The sequence below is a fragment of the Manacus vitellinus genome, unplaced genomic scaffold, assembly GCF_001715985.3.
Source record: "Manacus vitellinus isolate BGI_N305 unplaced genomic scaffold, ASM171598v3 scaffold_18_pilon, whole genome shotgun sequence".
NCBI lineage: Eukaryota > Metazoa > Chordata > Aves > Passeriformes > Pipridae > Manacus > Manacus vitellinus.
Genome location: NW_021939324.1, coordinates 7490796 through 7515396, shown reverse-complemented (window position 1 = coordinate 7515396; position 24601 = coordinate 7490796). Strand labels below are relative to the sequence as shown.

General features: G+C 36.4%; 1 protein-coding gene across 1 annotated transcript in view; it reads left to right on the top strand.

Annotated features, from left to right (window-relative positions):
* SMARCA2 (SWI/SNF related, matrix associated, actin dependent regulator of chromatin, subfamily a, member 2) overlaps nt 1–24601 on the top strand; it is a 105803-nt gene that overhangs the window by 38426 nt on the left and 42776 nt on the right. The window contains exons 9-24 of the mRNA XM_029959033.1: nt 519–689; nt 4508–4561; nt 6052–6182; nt 6363–6423; nt 7813–7913; nt 8207–8354; nt 9973–10136; nt 11628–11694; nt 12268–12378; nt 13785–14027; nt 14335–14448; nt 15696–15803; nt 18173–18259; nt 19165–19211; nt 20635–20801; nt 24092–24255. Coding sequence (XP_029814893.1) covers nt 519–689; nt 4508–4561; nt 6052–6182; nt 6363–6423; nt 7813–7913; nt 8207–8354; nt 9973–10136; nt 11628–11694; nt 12268–12378; nt 13785–14027; nt 14335–14448; nt 15696–15803; nt 18173–18259; nt 19165–19211; nt 20635–20801; nt 24092–24255 — 1938 coding nt within the window. The remainder of the gene's footprint in view (nt 1–518; nt 690–4507; nt 4562–6051; nt 6183–6362; nt 6424–7812; nt 7914–8206; nt 8355–9972; nt 10137–11627; nt 11695–12267; nt 12379–13784; nt 14028–14334; nt 14449–15695; nt 15804–18172; nt 18260–19164; nt 19212–20634; nt 20802–24091; nt 24256–24601) is intronic.

Below are 24601 nucleotides of genomic sequence, written 5' to 3'. Positions count from 1 at the left end.
GTGTGGTGCTTGGTGATATGGTTTAGTGGTGGACCTGGCAGTGTTGGGTTGATGGTTGGACTCCGTGATCTTGGAGGTCTTCAAACCTTAGTAATGATTCTGTGATTCTTTTGAAGAAAGTATGTTTTGAATAGGTATTAGGAAGAAAATCTTCGCTGTGAAAGTGCTGAGACAGGATGCCCAGAGAAGTTGTGGATGCCCCATCCCTGGAAGTGTTCAAGGCCAGGGTGGATGTGGTTTTGAGCAACCTGGTCTAGCAAAAGGTGTCCCTACCTGTGACAAGGGAATTGGAACTAGATTATCGTCAAGGTCCCCACCAACCCATATGATTCTGTGATCTGTTGATACAAATGTATGACCCTCTGGGTCTAATCATCCGGCAGTTTCTTTACCCATCTAGCCATCCCTCTATGCAGATCATACTGACCTAAGATAGCACTTGCTTATTGAAATAGGAGTTCGGTAGTGTTTCTTTGGAAGCATATCTGTCATGACTGACATCTATTTTGTATTGCTAGGCTGAAGATGAAGAAGGCTACCGTAAACTGATTGATCAAAAGAAAGATAGACGCCTGGCCTACCTCTTGCAGCAGACAGATGAGTATGTGGCTAACTTGACTAACCTAGTATGGGAGCATAAACAGGCACAAGCAGCCAAGGAGAAGAAGAAGCGAAGGAGAAGAAAGAAGGCAAGTAGATACAGCTGGTATTTTCAAGCCATTTCTTTTTCAAATCCAATTTTAATGTTAATAAATATAGTGGTGCCCAGTTGTCATACACATACCAACCAGAGTGTCTAAAAAATCTACACTGCCAAATTCTTAACACTGAGGGAACTCATCTCTCTCTCTCTCTCTGTTAAAGTATGTATATGCTCAAGGTGAGCAGGAGGCAGGAGTGTAAAATTCTGAGCTGTTAACATCAATTTCCTCATAACATTAATTTGCTCATAAACTTTCTACAGGAAAAATTGGGACAGATGTGTAAGTTAGGATTAATGTAGCCAAAAAGGGTCCTGTATATCAAAAATACATCCTATGAGGAAGATATGAAGAGACTGATTTGCTTAACTGTTTCATGCAGGGCAACTGTGTTACACTTCCTCATTCTGCACTGGGCTCAGTCCATTTTGCAGGACCATTGGAAATGAATACAGAGAAAAAACTTGGCTGGTTTTATTATAGTAAGTGGGTAATTTGACAGTAGGATTGTTCATTGTGCATTTTTAACCTTTAATTGAAACTTTTCAAAATTACCTTTCTTCCTATGAAATGTTTTACTCTGCAAGAGAGACTTGTTGAAACTGAACCAGTGCAATTTTCAAAAAAATAATTCTGTGTGTGAAATAGTAATTAAGGAATGTTTTGACATTTTTTGTGACCTCAGAGTACCTTTCATCTCTTGCAGAATGGGATTTTTATAATCAACTTCTGCACCTGGGTTGCTACTAATTACCAATTGAAATATAACCATTATGTTTACAGGGTTTACTAGCAGCACTCAAAATATGCTAGTAAAAACCAGCATATAAAAAATACTGATTTTGAACATTAATGGCCTAAAAAAATAGTTCATGTTTTCTCCTGCCCTCTCAAAAACCTCTGTAATTTTTTTTGAGAGTATGTTCTTAACATAGAAACAATACCCTGTGTACAAAGTTAAAATGTAATTTAAATGAGCTTCTTGACCTGTGCTACCAGTGAGAACAGGCCTGGTTTAATGTATGGAGTGCGCAGTAGAGATAGTAATTAATGAGACACCATGTGGAATAAATGCACTGCTCTAATGAAAAGTAGTAATTTCTTTAACAATCTACATTTGCGATATGGTTCTCCTTCTATGTCAGTTTAGTTGAAGTATATATAAAAAACAGAGTATCTTCTGGCAACATCAATAAAGACATAGTTTTCTGTCACTGAAGTTAAAGGGAAATATGCCCCATATATATTCAGTGTTTATAAAACCTAAAACCTAAAGGAAAATTAGCAAAACAAAATAAATCTCTGCTCTCTCTTCGTCATCTGCAGCTTTTTGTTTGTAATTAACTTCTTTCCAGCAATCATCTGCTCATCTGTGAAGGATATAGGAGTTTACACAAATATGACCATTTATTTTAATTTAGAATTCTATTAATTTGTAATTGCGTGGTGCAGAACTCACTGAAGTTAGTGAGCACAGTGTCTTTTTTCCAAGTCACGCCATTTAGTCCTTACGCTTTTATGTTTTGTAATCCATGTAAAAGTTTGATCTACTGACACCTGTAGTTAATATTTTGCACTTACAGAGAAATGACAAAAGAAGAGTTCTTAGGATTTCCTCCTTGAAATGGCAATGAGAAAGTGAATGGTGAAGAAATACTTCTAATATTTGCCAGACTGACATTATACAATATCCAAGAGAACCCTATTATTACTAGAATAAAATTTGAGATTAGTCCATTCTCCCTGTGGGATACAGTTTCTGGAATCTTTGATAGATTTTCCCTCTTTACTTTTTCCACATTCCTCATTTTCTATCTTCATCTTCCTACTGTAGTCATGGATTAGAAAAAAATATTCCATATGCAATTTTCATCTGATAGGCAAGTTCAACTTGCTGTGCAGCCTTTCAATATGCAACCTATGCAGTAGATTTCCTGTTATTATTTCTTGTCAAGGATTAAATTGTCAATATTAAAGATATGTTTACATAGTCCAAAATAAAAGTACAAGATATCTGTCATTATTTACATTTATCTTCTTAGTGACGTATGCTTCTGCTTTCCAAAATTGGTTTTTAACTATAGGTTGTAAATGTTTTTGTTCTCACAGGTTCTAGTCTTTGCACAGTGAACAGCACTGATGCTTACTGCTTTTTTGTGATTTGAGTTGTAAGGTTCTTTGCCATTGCCTGTAGCTAAGCTGTAATAATCTTTATATATTAGAGAGCAGTCTCATGTGCAAAAGAGTGGACTCGTGCCCTTGTTCATCCAAGGAAAAAATATCGTCAGTCAATGTAGTGTATTCAGCCAAGGCCAGATATATGCTTTCATAACTTACTCTGCCCTTCTGTTTATTTGAAGTCTTCAGTTCTGGTTCCTTTCTTTGTCCTTTCTTTCCCCTCTTGTTCCTTTCTGCTGCCTAGAAATGCTGAAGCAAGCAGCCTTAAAGCTCATATTGTTATTGTTCCTACTGGGTATCAGCTGTTGTGTTGATCAGAATCAATGACATTAGTGGGGCCTGGTGAAATGTTTATAAACCTCTCCTGTATATTAAAGAGTGTTACACTTCATAAACATTTTAAAGATTTTAGACTAGAATTATGCCTAATCATGTCTCCATTTTTGGTAGTACTAATGGAAAAGTAGTTAACAAAGGTAATTAGGCATGTGCCCTGAAGTGTGAAGGCTGTGTGAAAGAAATTAGAATAACATTTTGTAAAATGAGGAATTGAATGATACCTGTTGCTACATGTTCATTTGAAGTTCATGCCTTGGATAATGGACTTCAATGGCAAAGAAAAAGGCTCAAGACTTGATCTGAGCCAGATATTAAGGATTATCTCAATGTTCAGAAGTCCAGCTATTCCTCAGATATACTTCTTAAAAAAGAAATAACTAGATAATCTACATTTATCACATACATTAACAATACTTGAAAGTTGTTTATCTCTAAAACACAGTTTAAGAGATCTGTTCTTGTTGTTAGCATGATCTGTTTACATTGGTATCCAAAATAATACTTTGCTGTAGTGCTGTAAACTCATCACTGTGCAATAAGCAGAAGCTGTATAATATCCTTTCTTTCTCAGAATTGTTTGAATAAAGAGGCAGACTATATCTTTCATTTTCTCATTTTTAAGTAGGGTAAATGAGGACAGACTTTGAGGAAGATACTGCTTATTTCCTAGAGGTGTGCCTGGGAACAAAAAAAAAATGTAGCTTACTCCAGTGAAGAACTCTAGGATTTTTTTTGTTTGTGATTTGAGTAATTGTTATTTTCACATGATTAGGATATAGTGTAAAACATTCCCAAAATTCTCCTTCTAATTAGTTGTCAGACCAAAAAAACCCGAAGTATGTACCCAAGATAAAAGTGCCCTGCATGAATTTACAATCTGTGATATCTGCCGACACTTTCAAAACAGAGATTAAGGCAGTTTAGAGGAAATTAATAGTAAATCACATGAAAATAAATACATATTTCATTTGCATTAGAGCAGTGTATAAGCAACTGAGCTATAGGTTTGAACCAAAAAAATCAGTGGGCTGGCCACTTCTTAACATACAGATTTATAACACTGACTACAGGTGTTTAGGTACTCTCTTAATACTAGTAAATGGTTTATGTTTGGTAGTAACTCTATGCATATCTCTATCCATATCTGTCACACCTTAAATAATATGAATCCTAGGCTGTTCAGAAACAAGTGAAACATATTCATAATACAGAATGCTGACATCATATAGCGTATTCTTTCTGTACCTGTATTCTGACCATGATGTTTTTCAAATCTCCATTTGTTGTAGAAGGCTGAAGAAAATGCAGAAGGAATGGCATCTGGTCTTGGTCCTGATGGAGAGGTATGAAGTTTACAAGGGCTTTTTTTTTTGTTGCTGTTGTTGGTTTTTTGTGTTTTTTGTTTTTTTTTTTTAAAGCAACTTCCCGGTGATTTTTTTGTGTATCATTGCTATAACTTTAAAAAAAAAATCACGACCACAAATTTATAAAAGCTGTTGTTTATAACCAGGAATAAAATTACCTAGATTACATTTATGATAGCGTGTCACTATTTAGAAAGTTGAAGACTAAAAGAAAAAATGTAGTGAGTCTATCACTGTGTATGCTGAAGTCTCCCTCTTAACTGTAATATGCTTAAAATAAGTAGTTTTCTTACAGTTTATGTACAGAAAATTTACTTCCTCATACGAGCTCATAAACACCATATAGTCGGTCTTCTCATCTTTATAAAAATACATTGTTGACATTGCATGTAATCACCTTTCAGTCACAATCCAGAATATAGTATTATGATGGATTAAGACATCTGAAAGTGCTTTCTTCCTCAGAAGTGAGAGGAAAAGAATAATTTTTCTGTGTCATTCTTTGAATAATATTTTTCACTCAGTAGCAGAGCATATGCTAACAGAATTATTCTGGTGGTCCAGGTTTTGTATTAATTTTTCTATAAGACTTTAGAATTGTATTTATTGTTTTACTTCTGGTCTTTTTTGTACTTGCAAGCGATACTTACAATATAGGTAAAGAGTTTTATCGGAATACTTTAATATACGTATGGTTGCACAAGGAAAATGCACATAACATTCCCATAACTTCAGTATTTATGGAAATGGCCTAAGTTTTATACTTTGTCAGTCAGTGTATTTATAATTGTTCAGAATTAGTATTTGTTGCTCATGAATGTATGTATTTGGGCAAGATTCTTCAGCAGAAACAGTATTAAAAGGCAAAAAGGTTTCAAAGTAAAAAATAGGTGATTAAACAGGGCAAAGAAATAACAGAAAAAATAATTATACTGCTCTGGTTTTGTTAGAGCACCAGAATAAGTAAAAGATTTTGTTTGTGCAAGTGCTTCATCAGCTTAGTTGAATAAGCTAGGACAGTGAATCTTTAAAATAGGCCTTTACTTAAAAAGTTAACTAAATTGTTACATCCTTGTTTCTCAGTAAAAAGCAAAAGGTCATAAGGTCACTGTATGTTTTCTGTTACAGGTGTCCATTGGTATAAATAATAGGATTAAATGCCTGTAAGAATACATACCTTGTGTCTTGATTCACAAAAACCAATAGTGTATTCTTTTCCATGCTGGTCTTACTAATTTACTTGGAATACTCTGATATGTTTGTGGATGTCACGTAGAATATGTTCCACACAGAAATACTGTGACTCAGTGTTTGCTTGACAGTCACGTGCAAAAGTGTGGCTTGTAGTAACAAAACTTTGCTGGTTGTTCAGAACTGGAATTTTGAAAGTCCTGTTAGTTCTTTTTGTTATGTAATGCAGGCATGAAGTTCAGTTGCCTTATGGTATAAACTTTCATTTGAATTTTTAGCCTATAGATGAGAGCAGTCAGATGAGTGACCTTCCTGTCAAAGTGACTCACACCGAAACAGGCAAAGTTCTTCTTGGACCAGAGGCACCAAAAGCAAGTCAGCTGGATGCTTGGCTGGAGATGAACCCTGGGTAAGTAGTTACCATACCAAGTAGGTTGTTTTTTTCTATTTGCATTGATATTTTTCATACACTTTTTTCTTGTTTACCTATTCTGTTCTTTATTTTATGAAAGCTGAGTAGGAAATGTATTGAACCTAATCCCTCCTCTTGTTAACTGCAATTCATAATCTTTCTGTCATCTTTGTACAGCTATGAAGTTGCTCCCAGATCAGACAGTGAAGACGAAAGTGGCTCTGAATATGAGGAGGAGGTATGTATCTTTAAAAAAAAAGACTATGACAAATAAAACAGTAAAAACAAGTACTTATTTCATGTGGTATTTTCCTGTTTTTCATAAGGAAGAGAGGGGAAGGGATAGCAGCTGTGTAGGTGCTTTAAGACTAAAACAAACAGGAAAATTAACTGATTTTGTAGTTCTCCATTCATAGCAGATGCTCTTTATACATGCTGTAAATGCCTAACTGGTAACCATGGTTAAGAGTAATACTTTACTCTTGACTGTTAATAATTGTAAACCAGATAATTAAGCAGATTCCTATATTAAAATATATCTCAGAAAAGACAACATTGTGGCTTTGTTCTGAATAAAGTCAACACCTTTAAAGTTTACGCACTGGAGGTTTATATGCAATTCTGAATAACATGGTTATTATTTATATATTATGTTTATTAAAATGTTGGGAATTATAGCAGGGATTTGACATTCAGACTGTTCAGGGTAAGCTTATTTGGTTCAGTACTTTAATGGTGTTTTAAATACTATTGTTACAAAAATTCTAAAAATAATTTTAAAATTGACGCACACGAAGATCCCAACCTTGCCAGGGTCATAATATTAGGTACTATGAATAATGAATACTGATACTTACATAGCACTTTTCAGATAAGTGCTTTCTAAAAGGAGAAGAGAAGTAAGGAGTAGAGAAGTTCCATGTTCAATCAACAGCCTAGTAGCAGAACTAGGTAGAGAGTTCAGGTCTCATAAGTTTAGCTGTCTTTACAATACTAGACCAGATGACCTCTGAAACTGACTGGACTGTGTGATATGCCTTTGTTTGGCTAATTTCTGCTAATGTAATTCTGTATGACTTTCAGTATTAATATAGGAGAAGAGGGCTTCAGATTTTACAATCTTACTTTTTCAGTGAGGTTTTAAATTGTTGGCAATCTGTTGCAACTGTAGCCAGAAAACAGACTATCTTAAAAAGAGTAAAAATAACTGGGTTTAAAAAGTTAAGAAACTAGAAGCCTAAAATAGTAGTCCTTGACAGTTTTTCAAGCTTTATTAATTTATCACAGATGTAGAATATGATATAAAAATCAACATGGTATTAGAATCCTGTCCTTGAACATGGTACTCAGAGAAAGCTTTTTGAAAGTAAGATCATTAAAGGGGAAATAGTTTTTATTTCAAAGTAGCATGACTTTCTGTTGTTTAATATATGTCAAAAATTAATCATCTTGTTATGCTACAGTGCAGTTTCATTGTAGAATAGATGTGAGTTGAACTTTGTGATTCAGATGTGTGTCGTAAAGCATTGACCAGTGAAAGTTACTAGTATGTGAATGCCAGTTGAAGGTATGACTGAGGAACATATTGCACTTCCCAGCACCTCTGTTCTCTTTCTGTATTCTGTAGGATGAGGAGGAAGAATCAAGCAGATTAGAAGCAGATGAGAAGATACTCCTGGATCCTAACAGCGAGGAAGTTTCTGAAAAAGATGCAAAGCAAATCATTGAGTGAGTGTTCCTTAGGTGCTGTTTTTTGTTAAGAATTGTGATTTCTTACAGTGGCATTTCCCAAGAGTAACTTTCTCTAGATTACAGTGAGTTGTGGTAGCTTCTCTGGCATGAATATCTGCAGAAGGAGCATGATCATTTAATTGTGTACTGTTTATAAAGAATCCTGCACCCTTTGATGTACTCATCTCAGTTGAGGACTTTCACTGTTTCTTTAGATATACATATGTAAGCTATGGTCAAAAAAATATTTGTTTGTGGGAATTCACCTGAGTTCTTTTTCTGCTTTCCAGGACAGCCAAACAAGATGTGGATGATGAATATAGCATGCAATATAGTGCTAGAGGGTCTCAGTCCTACTACACTGTTGCTCATGCAATCACTGAAAGGGTGGAAAAGCAGTCTTCCCTTCTTATTAATGGCACACTAAAACATTATCAGGTGAGAAATCATTAAAATACTTAACACTTGGAATTACTCCTAGCATTTCAGTGTGGTATTTCAAGTGGCAAACTGAAAATTTGTTAAGATATACAAGATCTCTACTAGGTTAGAATTTGGGAATATGGACAAAGCAATGACAGTTATCTATCATGGATGATGTTTCATACATACTGCTTGAATAATAATACCAGCTTTCTGCATATACCTCTACCTTTTTTTCATTGCACATGAATAATATATTGATTTTGCTATCATTCTCATTGAACTGTAATTTCAGTTCTTATTGTTCTACTTTGTGGTGGATTAACAACATTTTCCTTCTTCAGTATTTAGAAGTTTAGGATTTTATTTTTTAATTAAGATCCTAGTATTTCAGTGCAGTGATGATACAATTTGGAAATAAGAAAAATAGTTTACTGTGGAGGTTAGTGTAACATGTTCTTTACCGACTTTCACTGGATTTAGTAACTAGGAACTTCTGTATCAGACATAAGCTGGATTCAGGTGTGATTGAAAATGTCTTTGATGCGTGTTTTCAACAGTTCTGCATTTGTACAACTTTGTAGGAAACTAGACCTGCATTTTTTCTCTAGTCAGAACATTATTTCTATATCCACATAAAATAAAGAATAATGATGCAGACACGATAGTTTTCCTATTCTTGATTCTGAAGCTACTTTGTAAGTGGGACATGCAGTGGCAGTACAAATTCTGATCAACTCCTGCTAGTTTAATACATAAATATGAATCAGTCCACATGTGGGTAAAGCCAGTGAATTGGCAACATTGTTTTGGAGACTGTCTCCCAGGGACAGCAGAATGTTACTTGAGGCACATAGAGTTTTCTGTCTGAACTTCCTCAGGACGCTTAATTTTCTGCTTGCTCCATGCATGAGACACACCAGAAGTCTGGATCTTAGAAGCAGAAACTTACTTTGCACATCCATCAGTAATGTGATATACACATATGTGGAATTCTCTCTGATAAGGGAATAGTGCTTTCTAGCAGTACCCTTCGGAGTGTGAAATTCTGATACATAGGCATTGCCAAACTACAGTACCCTGGCTTCCTTCCAGCTCTGAAATTTTATACACAAGGCATATTTGGATGAAGTTGTCCTACTCTGGCGTATGGAGGTTTGGACAGCAGGCACTAAATGGACATGTGCTACAAGTGCTTTAGCATAACAGTAATGCATTTGGCAAGGATGAGGCTTACATGTTTTGCACAGATTTGATGGTGTTGGTTTTGAAAGATTTTAATTGACACAGGCAAATGGCATACAATACACACAGAAAGTTTTAGTATTTGACAGCTGAAATTGAAGAACAAACTCTTGCAGTGGTGTTTATCAGCCTTACATGTGAGTGCCTCTGTTGCTTTGTCTGCAGTACTAAAACCTCCTTGTATGAAATTCAGCTTCATTGTGAAGACTTGGCTAAACAGGAGTGATGCTTTCCCTGTAAAGGTAGACAGGGGGCCCCATGCATATAGTATTACTGCAGGAAATGCAGCATGTATGTAAACAGGGACATCAGAACATTGGTTCTCTACTGCTGATGTTAGTTACTTGTGTGAGTTTTAAATAACTGAAATTATTATTCTTCATTTCAGCTCCAGGGACTGGAATGGATGGTTTCACTCTATAATAACAATCTGAATGGAATTTTAGCTGATGAAATGGGACTAGGAAAGACAATACAGACTATTGCACTCATTACTTACCTGATGGAGCACAAAAGACTCAATGGCCCCTATCTCATCATTGTACCCTTGTCGTAAGTAATGGATCTCTTTCTAGAATTGGCATCCTGAGCATTGCAGATTGGTTTATTTGAAACACAACACACTGACAAGACCAGAAAGCTGATAAAGCACTTGATTCTACTAATTTTGGCGAGCGGGAGTGGTTTGAATTTACTCTAATTCACTCTTAAGCCGCTAGAGGGGGATGTTTTTTCTTTCCATGCATGCAGTTTTCCATTCATCTTTTAACTCTGATATTAAAAATCTGTTGCTTAATTCTTTAAACGTCTGGCTCTTCATCTGATACCATGTAAGCATGCTTTAATGAGGTTGGATGATCTTTTAAGTACTATATAGCTAGCCCTGGATATATATAGCCTCGATGAGTGATATTCACACTTTTGTCAGGTGTCCAGATTATGAGTGTTTATTGTGCTGTCCTCCTTTGGCTTTTCCTTAGTTTTCCAAGATGATGCTTGTTTTATAGATGACTTGTAATGCATTTTTCTTTCTCCGAAGGTGTGGTGTGGGTTTTAGTGGTCTGGATAAAAAAATGCAAGGCACTGCAAAACAAATGTAGGAGATTGAGGGGTTGTTTGCTTCATTTTTCTGTAAGTGACTTGATTGATGTGCAGAAGCTCCTTGGCCTTTTCACTAGCTGATTTGTCCTCCAGTTGTGCTGTGCGTGCAGATCTGTTGCAGGATTAGGAATAATTTGATTTGTGGTCATTTCTTGATTTCTTTTGAGGTGTCCTGCCTTCTGGCAATGCTCCAGTAGCAACTGATGGACTAAGATAAATGCCATAGCTGTGCCTAATTGTACGAATATGAATTATGAGCTCTAGTATGAAAAGAAACATCTGGGAGAAGATCTATATAGTAAAACAAAGTTAAAAATAAAGGGAAAGTGTTATTAATGTCAGTTTTTACATGGGTACAGTAAAAGTACCAAATTTCTCTTAAGTACTCTGTAATGATTTTTTTATGTTTCTGGAAGAGGGAAGCTGAAACTTCTTTCTTGCATACATTTCAAAAGCTGCCTTTCTCTGCCCTTTCTAAATAGCTAGTATTGCTGCCATCACAGGTCCAATAAGAAAGGGAAAAAGAAACACAAGCAGCTGAAAAACCACGAAATTATTTTTTACTGTTTTCTTCTGATGGTTTTGGATCATAAGTAGCATAAAAGAACTTACGAATCTATTTTTCTCTTCAAAGTATTTTGTTCTTTTTCTTAGTATGTTCCAAAATACAAAGGTGCATGTAAAACACTACTCTTACTGGTTTCAGAGAGGCCCCTGAATATAAACTGAAAGAGTGTTTCACATATTTTTTGTGCTTACTTCCCTCTGAGATGCTTGTATTTTATTACAGTATATAAAGTGCATATTTAAAAATATGCTGTTATTTGTGGTGTTGGATTACATAAAATGTGTTGAAAAGCTGGCAGCCACTTGGAAACATTTATGAAGTTTGACCTGCAAATGATGAAACATGTTACTTTTTCTTTATAATCTCTTTGATAGGACCTTATCCAATTGGACATATGAATTTGACAAATGGGCTCCTTCTGTGGTGAAGATATCTTACAAGGTTTGATTTGCTTGTTATATGACAATAGAATTAAAGGAATGAGACTAGGGCCAGTTTTTCTACTGTTTCTGCATGCATTTAGTCTGTTTGCTCATTAGATTTTTTGATGTATGTCAGGGCCTAAGCATGAAATTAATCACACTTAAGAAGACTGTAATAAACTGTAAAAGACTAGAGGAAAATCACTGTAAAAAAACTGTAAAAAATGCAGAATAAAATTGTTAATTATCGTATTGCAAGGCTTCTGGTGAGACTAATACAAATGGTGACTACTTCACATTTTAAACATAGCTAAATACTTTCTTATTTGCCTACTGTACTAGTGATATGGCCAAACAATTTGTAAGGAGGCCAGACCATTGGCTACGTATTTTCATGACCGCCATAAACAGCTTTACAGTCTAGCAACTGTTTAGGGAAGGCACTCTGAAGAAGTCTGGAACGTATCAATGTATTATTTACAGAACTGTAGGATTACAAGTTGATGTAGTTACTCATTGTCTGCTAATTCAGAAAAAAAGTATTTTCTTCATCAGAATAAAGAGTAACTAGTAACTTCTCTCTCTCTTCTAGGGTACACCTGCAATGCGCCGCTCACTTGTTCCTCAGCTTCGGAGTGGAAAATTCAATGTTCTTTTAACTACTTACGAGTACATAATAAAGGACAAACATATCCTTGCTAAGGTAATAGACTATCCTCTCTTTGCAGCAAGACCAAGACACCTTCCAATGGTGCATACCACAAAACACATTTTTGTTTTATAGGGAAGGTCCCATTGTTCTGCCTTGCAGTAAAAGTTAACCCTTCTTGGTCACAACTCTTCCCTGTGTGAACAAAAGGAATTTCCTGAATGTTGCCAAGGGACTAATTCCTTTGTGCAGTTCTGTCTGTATACCTGCCTGTCCGTGGAAGAACATGACTGTTCTCACTTCTGCATAGTATTAATATAGCCCGAATTTGCAGCAGCGACTTTAAATTTTTTCTGTTGTTTCTGACCTGAAGCTCACTCTTACTAGAGCTTTTCCAGCTATGTGGTGACTTTGTGACTAAATAGTTACCAGTATCATGAATTTGCTATCACTCACTGTCTGTCTACAGGTGTGCCTCAAGTGTAATGAATTAAATTGAAAACTATTGTACTGTAGGACTATTTCATGTACACACAAAACAGACTAGGGAAGTATTTTGCTATACAGGGAAACCATATGGTCCTCCTGTCCCATTGTTGTTAATTTTCACTTTATTTCTGTTACATAGTGCATAATTAGATTACTTGTTTGTCCTCTCTAATACAAAAGCAGTGCATTTTCGTAGTATAATTCAGAGTGTTTGAAAACAGCTTGAGACTGCAGAGTGTTTCTTTTCCTCTGGTTTTTCCCACTCTTGCTGAAAGATGGGAAGGACAGCCAATCTGTCCTGGGAAATGGAATTAGGTAGCACCTATGAAAGGACAAACTGAGGCCTTTGTAGTCATATGATCAGTGTGGCACTTGGGTTGACTATCCATGTTGTAGTACAGGTGGTAAGAGAGAGCAATATCTTTCAATATCTGCTGTGACTGCATTTAAACTTTCATATTAAGAAGTAGAAACTTTAGTTGAAAATGCAGTAACTGAGATGATTGTAATTATTCTGCTTTGTTCTCAATTGAAAATATAGGATTAGCTGAAAAGAAAGTAAGTTCAGGGTTGCTGTTGTTTGTGAGCGTACTTCGTCTGAAAATGCTTTGTCCCCTTTCAAGGTTCTTGTTTGGAGACAGATTTATTTGGAGTTATTGTGGTCTCTTTTTTCCCCCACGAACCATCTTCTGGCCTTGATTCTAATCTCTTTCTCAGAAATGGAAAGAATCTGCTGTTTGCTGTTACCATTCCTGTCAGAATTCAGCATCAGATTGAGCATACCTAGTTTTTGTCTCTGTTTGCTGCTTGCAAGGACAGTGGTATTTGCATAATGCTTGATTTGGCTTTCCTCACAGCTGAGAGTGACTAGTGTCTCAGGCTTGAAATATTTTTGTTCTACACCTGTTGGGAGAAATTGGACAATGTCTGACCTGCTGTTACTTTGCCAATTTTTCTTCTTTTTCCTTCAGATTCGGTGGAAATATATGATAGTAGATGAGGGCCATCGAATGAAGAACCATCACTGCAAGCTGACTCAGGTCTTGAATACTCACTATGTGGCCCCCAGGCGAATACTGCTGACTGGGACTCCATTGCAGAACAAACTGCCTGAACTTTGGGCTCTTCTCAACTTCCTCCTCCCAACCATTTTCAAGAGCTGTAGCACCTTTGAACAGTGGTTCAATGCTCCATTTGCCATGACTGGAGAAAGGGTACTGTGGCAGTTTTTTTTAAAAGATCAGAAACAAACCAGTTTGAAGCTCCTCTGACAACAGAAAGGAACTTATACAGAAGGATTAGTGTTTTAAATCTCTCCCTGGTACTTAGGGAGTTAAGATAACTAAAAGTCTCGTATTTTTTATGATACCAGAAAATTTTAATGTCACTGTAATTTTTGACTCAGAATCAGTTTGATCGTAAGATGCAAATAATTACTGCACATGCTTAACATTTTATGTGAGAGATGACATTGCCTAATATACTAAGTTGCCTTGTAGTGACTTTTCTGAACTTCTGTAGGTGGACTTAAATGAGGAGGAAACTATTCTGATCATCCGTCGTCTCCATAAAGTACTTCGGCCCTTCTTGCTGCGAAGATTGAAGAAAGAGGTTGAGTCTCAACTGCCGGAAAAGGTTTGCAATGATAGGAGTTTTGGAAAGGGTTTAATATTGCTTTTTAAGCGTTGAATAGCGTTCCTTTTTCAGATTATTTTTCAGAAGAGGACTTCTTTAGCATTTGTTATTGCTGTGATTGGTTTGTTTATAACTCTTCAGAGAAAGCTGTCCACTGAGGAAGCCTGAATACCTGAAGTTTCTGAATTCTCAGGATTCCTCACCAATCTTACAGCTTTAATTCTGTTTGTTGTCATCGTTGTAAGACATGCAGCCTCTTCCCATAGAGTCTGGTTTCAATTTGTGAGTCAGCCATAGACTGAGGATAAGACTCTCTGTCCTGTCCCATCCTCCTTGCACTCCTTGAACTTTGCTCCCATGGCTAGTTCACTGAAATTCCTAAAGGACTACTTGACTTTATGAAACAGGCAGAATTTGGTCCTGCATTATCATTCTAAAAATTGTGTGAATTTTCTTTTTGAAATTGCACAATTTTTTTTAACTAGTAGCTTTTTAATTCAGAACATAAAGTTATCTTCTGATTTGAAAGGTCATTGTTTTTGTATCTGGCCAATAAAAACACAGTGACTGTAATCTGGAAATGGGGCAATGGAAAAAGAAATGGATTAAATTGGGTTATGAAATCTTTGTATTACTGTGTTTAAATCTAGTGTGCAGTTAAAAACTACTGTAGTAAATACAGTTTTACAAAGCTGAACACCATGTCAGGCTGAACGTAGGGGTCATACAGCACTTGATTAATTCACTGTGTTTTAGTGGATATTGAGAAAATGGCATATTTCTATGACAACCTAGGTAAGCATTATGCTAATTAGATACTGTGAGAGATGCTTATTTGCTGCATATACAATGATGATATTTTTATAATGTTTAACTCAATAAAGTCAACACAAAATACTTCTTTAATTACATGTTAAACGTAAAGTAAAACAAAATTAATTTTTAATTCTTTTTTTAAATTTTAAAAATTACAGAATGAGGAAAAAAATATGTTGGATAATCCTGCAGGTACATTCTTAGGATCCGGCTGTCTCATGATAGTGTGACTCACAGATAATCTTTCGAGATACTCACTGCTGTGCTTGCAGTTGGATTGCTGGTTACAGAAATTTTATGTGTTGTTAGGGTACAGATAAAAGATCAGTAGTTGCTTTGTTTTGTGTTTTCAAATGGCAAGAACTTGCAGTTAGATCTTACTGATACTGTTATATTAGTGTGTTTATGGTTGGGTTTTTGTTTTACACTAGGTGGAATATGTGATCAAATGTGATATGTCAGCTCTTCAGAAGATCCTGTACCGTCACATGCAGGCCAAGGGAATCCTTCTTACAGATGGTTCTGAAAAAGACAAGAAGGTACAAAAGAAAGACTAAAATATGTAGGAAATACTGTATCATGATTAAACATGTTAACAATATTATTTCTGTTTTATAAAATCAGTATGTAGGCTCATACTGCAGGTTTCTTATGGAAAAAGAAATCTCTGTCAGGCACACTTTTCAGTTACAAGACTGCAGCTCATGCTTTCTTTTCACAAAAGGAAGATAATACTTGTATTCACTGTAGTTGCAGTGCCTTTCTGCAAACAGGGAATGTTAGAAAAAAACAGCATTTCCTTTGACCAATTTAATTCAATAATGTTCCTGAATAACTGTGATTGTGGCAGCAATGGCTACAGAAGGTCATTCATCTTGTCTTTCAGAGTGATTGGTTAAGTCTCATTTCAGCCAGCTAGGGCTGTACACTTGTGTTCATACTTAGAGGATCTGTTGATGACAAAGTTCTTTAAGAGAACTGTATGATTCAAAGTCATGTAGTTAGATTTAGACTATGTGTTAGTAAATGTTGATTATGCCATCATGGGACCTCATCCAGTCAATGCAGTGTAAAGAAATTGCCATTCATCAACTTTCCACATTATAACAAATGTGAAATACTGTAGTAAATGTGAAATATCTTGAACAGGCACTGCAGAACACCTAGCATGTAACAGTTTGGGTTTGCACCTTCTTGTGTATATGTTGCTGATGCAGTGCAATCAGCACATACAGTCTTTCCATAATCCTTTTTCAGATTGCCTTGGTACAGTGGGTGACTTTCTATTCAGTATCTTATTTTACCCTCCTAGTTTTGTGCAGTCAAATTGTTTTCTTTGCTGGTTCTTAATTAGAAGTCTAGACAAAACTGGTTCTTTTCACTCGATATTGGAACTCATCTTCATACTTCGAATACCTTTTAGACATTAATTTATGTTCCTTTGTTGTATTTTTTATGTAATTCTACAGTTTAATTTTGTCCAAAAAATTTCATTTTGTTTGAGTCTTCTTCCCTTTCTGATCTCTTTCTTTCACCTGCTTAGAAGCTTCTGTCAATTTTGTCCTACCTGCTTCTCCACCCAGCTTTACACTTAACCAGTTCAAATTGCCTTTGTTGTCTTCTAAACACTTGCCTCTCCTTTCTCTCCCCAAGGGGCTACAATTTTTCATCCCTTGCCACCCTCTCTTAAATAATCTTTTTCTTTAGCTGTTTCTTGAAGCTCTGTTATCCCTGATACCTGTTGACAGCAGAGGGAGGTGGTTGTTAAGACCACTTGGCTTCAGTGATCAAACAACTACTGTGTTAGGAAAAAATCCTGTCTTTCTGCAGCTCTGGCCTGGACCCAGCTGAGATAAGAGAGAGTTCATTAAACTGGAAAGCTCTAGGGAATTACATTTATAATAAATATGAACTACATTTTGGAGCAAATTGGAGAGGATTTTGAAAAGAACAAAACCAAATTTTGGATGTGTGGAGTGCCCCCTTCAAATGGATAATGTCTGCCATAGATGAAAGTTATGATTTCAGCGTACTTTCCAGAAAAGACTAGAATATTACTAGTATATATTATGACAAGTAGTGTATTCTCCCCTAGTTTTACGATTTGAAATTGCTAATTGTTTTTAAAGTCAATTTGAATTAGTCATACAATTATCTTGGAATATTGCTGCCACTCTGATTACATTTGGCATCTGAAAGTGGCAAGTCCTTGGCAATGTTACTATGATAAGATGTTCTCAAACTTTTATTCACCAGTTGCAATTAGTTGTAACCATACACTTTGGTCTAGCGCAACAGCCCGATGTGTGTCCTGGTTCTACAGAAAGGTCAACTGTAGTGTAGATTTTGAGAATATACTTCTTTTAACTATAAGATGACTCATGAATTTGGTGATCTTTAGCTTTTTAGCACCTGTGGCCCTGTGTTTTACTTGGCCTAGAGTGAGAAATCCATTATGTTAACAGACTGGAGAAGATACTGTGGAGTTAAAAAGCATCTAGCTAGAGTTGTTTCCTGTTAGAGGGTTCAGACCAGATGGAGTTTTTATGGATTCAAAGTAAACGGTATAAATAAGGAGGACAGTGGATGCTCTGCTTCACACTATGAATACTGCGGGTAGAAACATAATGCACTTTATGGATTGCTTCCGGGTCCTCCTTTTTCATTGCAGAGCATTGTTAGGACTGGTGAATTTATATAGCAAGACAACTGCACAGTAGCTTCTAGATTTTTGTTGTTTTGTTTGGTTTGGGGTTTTTTTTATTATTTTTGGGGGGGTTGTTTTTGTTCGTTGGGATTCTTTTTTAATTAGTGATGCAGTGTTCAGGTTTGGGATAAAAATATTTTCAAAAGTTTTATTCTTAAGCTAAGAAATTAATAATTCGTTTTGCATTGTTTGTACCCATAGGGAAAAGGTGGGGCTAAAACTCTAATGAATACTATCATGCAATTGAGAAAGATATGCAATCATCCATACATGTTTCAGCACATTGAGGTAAGACTGACCGGTTTGATTTTGAGGGTTGTATTTATTCAGGTGGCTATCACAACAGAATACTGCTGTAGAAGCTTATGTGTGTGGGAGGGAACATCTCTGTCCACATAATTTTTACTGGAAAGGACACATTTGAAAAAAACAGCCAACAGTCAACAACTCCCAGCTTTTTATTGTTAATCCAAAGTCTAGTTTAAAAGCATTTAATCTTATGGAACAGTGTTTTTAAAAAGTGAAGGTTTTTTTGTAAATTTAAGATATTCCAGAGCAACTTGATCTCCACATAGACTAAATTTGTGGTGTATAGACACTAGTTCAAAATGTCATGTGTAGAATCTTTGTAACTGCTAATTAAATCTGTGTAAGACTGCTAATCTTTTACAATTTCAATTAAATTGTCCTATTCCATCCACCTTGTTTTTTCAGAAAAAATGTACTATCTATATAGCATCTCTCAATAGGACCTGAAGTACATAAATATAATATATCTGGAATTATAGAAACTGTCATAAATATCTGGAATGAAGCTATGTATATGAATGAATAATTAAGTTCCTACTGTGATGTATTATCATTGTAGTTTTCACTCTTTGTTCTCTTGTATGCTGGTTAAATAAATTGCATAATTTGCAAATGGATCTTCTAATAATCAGTATAAATTAATTAGAGTTCTGCTGTATTTGTAATCTGGTAAAATGCAGAAGTTACTTCTACAGACAATGAATTTCAAATAGTAGTAGAGGAAAACATGAAGCAGTGCACTGGGGCTACAAGGTGGTTTACAAGATTAAAATCATCATTAAGCTCAAACCCCAACATTCATATATTTAATTTAATTTCAATAAGAATGCAAGATTTTTGGTTCCTGTGTAGTTTGTAATAGTTTATTGCTTATAACTCTACAGGAGTCCTTCGCTGAACATTTAGGCTACTCAAATGGTGTCATCAACGGGTAACTGTTTCAGTTTTTCCTATGTTGTATTGTGTTATATTGCAGCTAATGATCACATCATTTTTCTGGAGGATGCATGCTAGCAAACTCAAGCAAACTTATAGAAAGGCAGAGGAGGCACAGGGCAGATATGTAAAGCAAAACACACTAGAAGTAGTGCTAGAAGTCTTACAGGATCTTTTCATGATCCTCCATCTCTTTCAGGATAGGCAGCAGAAAAGACTATCTTCCTTTCCCCTTATTTTGAAATAATTTAGATACCATCTGAAATTCATTGGAATGACTCTTCAGAAGTACAAGTTGGGATTTTCTTCTCCCTCGTTACTTTTGCCTTCTACTTTTTCCTCTTTACCATCTTTATTTCAAATTAAAGTAGCATTTTTTGCATAATCTGAAATGAAATAAATTTACTTTTTTTTTCTTGACACTTTGTACAACTGTCAAGTTAATGGATGCTTTCTGAACAGAAGGTGTGCACCATCCACCTGTCTTGCTTCCTGTTTAGGTGTTAATGACATTTCTTCTTTTTTTCCCCCTTAACTACTGTACCAGACAATTTGTCTCCTTAGTTAGGATACGAGAATACTTGTCTCTTAAAAAGTTTAGTCTTTTGCTGATCACAGTTTTATGCCTATCAGAAGGCTATGTATCTTCTGGACTTTATACCATTGCTAATGATACATCATATTTTGCAAGTACAGACTCGAGGTTAGAAAAACGTTGCATGAAATTTATTTTTGTAAAGTGTATCACTGTGATGCTGATTTAGAAATCCTGTTTACTTTTATTCGTTTTCTCAGTTATGGGTTGATTCAGTGCTAAGAGCCTGTTTTGCAATCCTTAGCACAGGAGACAGAAGGGCAGCTAACCAAAGCAACTGAACACTGTTCAGGGTCCCCAAGGTTGTATGGCTAAAGAGTATATCCTCTGTCAAACTCCTTCTATTACCTCTATATATTAGTTCAGTTAGCAATATTTCACTCCCATGTGCATAATAATTGATTGGAAACAGAGTTTTCAACATGTGCCTGATGAATACAATTTGCAACTACAGTTGCAGTTGAAAGTTGTTTTCAATACCAGTTGAACACAAAACTAGGAGGTGAATGTTTTAACTGATAAAATGCTTATCTAGGTAAGAAATAATGTTTGTTTTGATAAATAATTGAATTTCATAAAGGAAGGTATTCTGTGTGATTGAAAGTCTGCACAGTTTTTGTAATTGAAGAAAAATCAGAAAAATGGGAATTCACATGTGTGTTTATTTTTTTATTTTAATCATCATAAACAATTTTAAAGAAAGAAAGGTGCTATAATCTTGTTTGGATTAAGTAAATTAGTCTCTTTGGTCTGACACAATAATGACTGCAAACTTTTAAATGTAGGCTCATTCTGGCATTTACTGTGCTGTTTTTCTCAACAGAGCTGAACTTTATCGGGCTTCAGGGAAGTTTGAGCTACTCGATCGCATTCTACCAAAGTTACGAGCTACTAACCACCGTGTGCTTCTTTTTTGTCAAATGACATCACTAATGACCATTATGGAAGACTACTTTGCATTTCGAAATTTCCTTTACTTGCGTCTCGATGGTAAGCTAAATGGAAAAAAAAGGATAATTAGCAAGATAGGTAGCATTCTTCATTAGTTTGGGCATGGAAGCCCTGGGTTCTCTTCATGGTGTCTTCCTAGCACACCAGTGCTGTGATGTGACTATACAAAAGTGTAAACAGGTTCAAAAAATTACTTTATAAATCTGCAAGGATATTTATCATGAAATTATGACAGTAGACCCTTAAGCTGCAATTTACTGGAATTTTCCTTATTCTTCCAGACAAGGTACTGAGCAAGATATGTTTTTGTCTCTGTTCATAGAGTTAAGTAATTTTCCCTCGCTCTTTCAGTATTTTCTCTCATCTGTTTAACCTGCAGATTATTTGGTTAGGGGATTGTTTTGATGAGCGCTCAGGTCTGTTCATGAAATGCAGATTATGTAGAAATTTGATGCTTAGGGGCTCATCTCTTTTTCACAAAGGGTTTAAAATCCAGAGTCCCAATCGGTCATCACTGTCTAAGTTGTCTGAAGATATTCTCGTGATAAGAGATGGTAATGCCACGGCTGTGCCTACATTCCAGTGTAAAAATCAAATTCATTGATTTTTATCAGTTTAAAGTTCAACTGCTGTTCTCCACAGTCTGAATTTCAGGGATGGGTAAATCAGTACCTGTAGCTTTCTTTGTGAATTTCCCAGGAAAATCAGGAGCCTTGATTCCTTCATGTGTAGATAAGTTTTACTACCTTTGAATGAAAAGATGATTTAGAAATATTGTGGAGTATTGTTCAATATCTTTGTTCAGTATATTTATTGACTATTCAGTAGGTTTATTGATTTTCTAGATGAGGAGATCAAGTATACGCTCAGTAAATTCATGGTGACACCAAGTTGAGTGGGAATGTTGATTTAGTCTGCTGGAGAGTAGCAGGGCTCCACAGAGGGATCTGGACGGGCTGAATTATTGGCCAAGGCCAGTGGTGTGGGGTTCAACAAGGCCAAGTACCAGGTCCTGCCCTTGAGTCACAACAACCCCAGACAGTGCTACAGGCAGGGGGAGGAATGGCTGGAAAGCTGCCCAGCAGAAAAGGACCTGAGGATGCTGGTGAAAAGCAGCTGAACATGATCCAGCAGTGTGCCCAGGTGGCCAAGAAGGCCAGTGGTATCCTGGCCTGTATCAGCAATAGTGTGTCCCGCAGGACCAGGGCAGTGATCATCCCTCTGTCCTCAGCATTGATGAGGCCACACCTCGAGTCCTGTGTGTCCTGTTCTGGGGCCCTCAGTTCAGGAAGGACATCGAGGTGCTGGAGCAGGTCCAGAAAAGGACAATGGATCTGGTAAGGGGTCTAGAGGATAAGTTAAACAGGGAGTGGCAGAGGGAGTTGGAGTTATTTAGCCTGGAGAACATAAGGCTGAGAGGGAACCTTATCATTCTCTACAGCATCCTGAAAGGAGGTTGTAGCCAGATGGTGGTCGGCCTCTTCTACTGGGCAGCTAGCGACAGGATAAGAGGACACAGTCTTAAGCTGCACCAGGAGAGGTTTAGGTTGGACGTTAGGAGGAATTTCTTCACAGGAAGGATGATTAAACTTTGGAATGGATGGAATAGACTACTCAGGGAGGTGGTGGAGTCACCTGAAGGTGTTTAAGAAAAGACTGAATGTGGCATTTAGTGCCATGGTCTAGTTGATGTGATGGTGTTCAGTTAAAGGTCGTACTTGATGATCTCAGGGGTCTTTTCCAACCTAGTTGATTCTCTGATTCATTCTGCAATTCTGTAAAAGGAAAATAGGGTATCCCACCTGAGTTTTAAACCTGTTTGCCGCAGAATGTCTTTGTCAAAACTGTCCTAAGAACATACTAGCATGCTATCAAAGCCCTCTTCACACCTCTGGCCTGCAGGTGTTTTAATGCTTCCATTCAAGAAGGATTAATTATATTACATTTTAAATGTTTTAAATAACCTTACATCATGTGTTTTTAAATTAATTCTTTTTCATGCCAGGATGTTTACAGCAAGATGTGGTATGGTAAATACACCTCCTTGTTTTAAGATTTTCCAGGTATTTCATTAAATTAGATGGACCGTTTTTCTTCTTTTCAAATTTTGTAATTATCTACCATACTGGAATGCAATCTTTATGTAGATTGTATCCATCTGTCTTCTCATTTAGAGTGTTTTTACCCAATTGATGTGGGTACCTTACCCAGTTAAGGGGTTCAGTGGGCCAGCAGTTTGGCTGTGTGGTTGTGGTGGCTCTGGGTGGGATGGAGTTAACTTTCCTCCCGGCAACCCATATAGTGCTGTGCTTTGCATTTGTGGTTTAGCAGGGTTGATAACTCTCCAGTGATACCACTCCAGTGTTTTGGCTATTGCTGAGCAGCACTCCAGAGTGTCAAAGCTTTCTCTGCAAACCACCCCTCCATCTCGGAGGCTGGTAGGCTGAAGGTGAACTGGCACCCAGATGAGACAGTTGACCAAACTGACAAAATGGATGCAAACAGCAATACAAGCTGAGGGAAGAGGATGCAGGGACATTCCTTGTTCTGGCATTTGTCTTCCCAGTTACTCCTTATGAGTGCTGAGATCCTACTGTCCAGGAAGTGGGTGGACATCTGGCTGGTGATGGGAAGTAGTAAATACATTCCTCTTCTTGCCTTGCTGGCATATACACCTTTCACTTTTATTAAACTGTCTTTTTATCAGCATGGGAGCTTTTCTGTCCTATTTTCTCCCCCTGTACTGTTGAGTTGGGGGGGCGGGTAAGGGGATGTATCTGGCAACCAGCTGTGGTCAACCCACTGTAATAATAAAAAAAGCTTCATCTTCTGTACCTATATCATCCTCAAGATAGGACATTTTAAGAATTTTCAGTCCTTTGGTATTAATTATGACTCTGAAGGCAAACAGGGATATTTTGATAAATCTCTATATAAGTAGCTTTTAAAAATATTTAATGCTATTACAACCAGAAGGCATTAATCAAAGCTAGAGGTCTTTTCTGTTTGTGTATAGTAACTTCAGTTGAAATTTATGTGAGTCATGAAAATGTATAACAATGTTAGTCAACATTTTAAGATTTACTTTTTAAAATTCAAGATAAATACTTTTAAAGAGATATTTAGAAGTCCATCTCTTACATGTGATAGGCAGTTGACTAAAACATTTGTGGACAGTGTTTATTCTGTGCAACATAAAATGTGGCAGAGGTGTCAAAGAGCAGTGCACTAAAATTACCCTTCCGCTTGTACTTTTAGCAACTGACATTGTATTTATATTATTTCAGTTCACATCTTTTTATGGGATATTCATATTTTTTTCTTTTCAGGCACAACAAAGTCAGAGGATCGAGCTGCTCTGTTGAAGAAGTTCAATGAACCTGGATCACAATACTTTATCTTCTTGCTGAGTACAAGGGCTGGAGGGCTAGGCTTAAATCTCCAGGCTGCTGACACTGTTATAATCTTTGATAGCGACTGGAATCCTCATCAGGTTATTTTTATTTTCTTATCTTCATGAAATGTGCAAAGAATTCATGATTCACTTTTGAGTTGCTTCTTTAAATAGGAGATATAACCTGGAATGAAAGGAGAAAAATCCAGGTAAGTCATAAAATGCTGCTTTGAGAGGAATTAGTGAGGCAAACTGCCACGATCAAGAAGTGTTTTGGTTTGAATCACTGAACTAATTCTGTGTCTGCGTATATATTTTATCTGAGTTTCAGGGTATCCTCAGAGCTAGGAGTGTTACAAATGTTCTTCATTTGTATAACTGTGCTCATTCTTTAACCCTTAGGACATAATAACTAACGCTGCCTTTTCAGCCTTCGGGAGGTAGG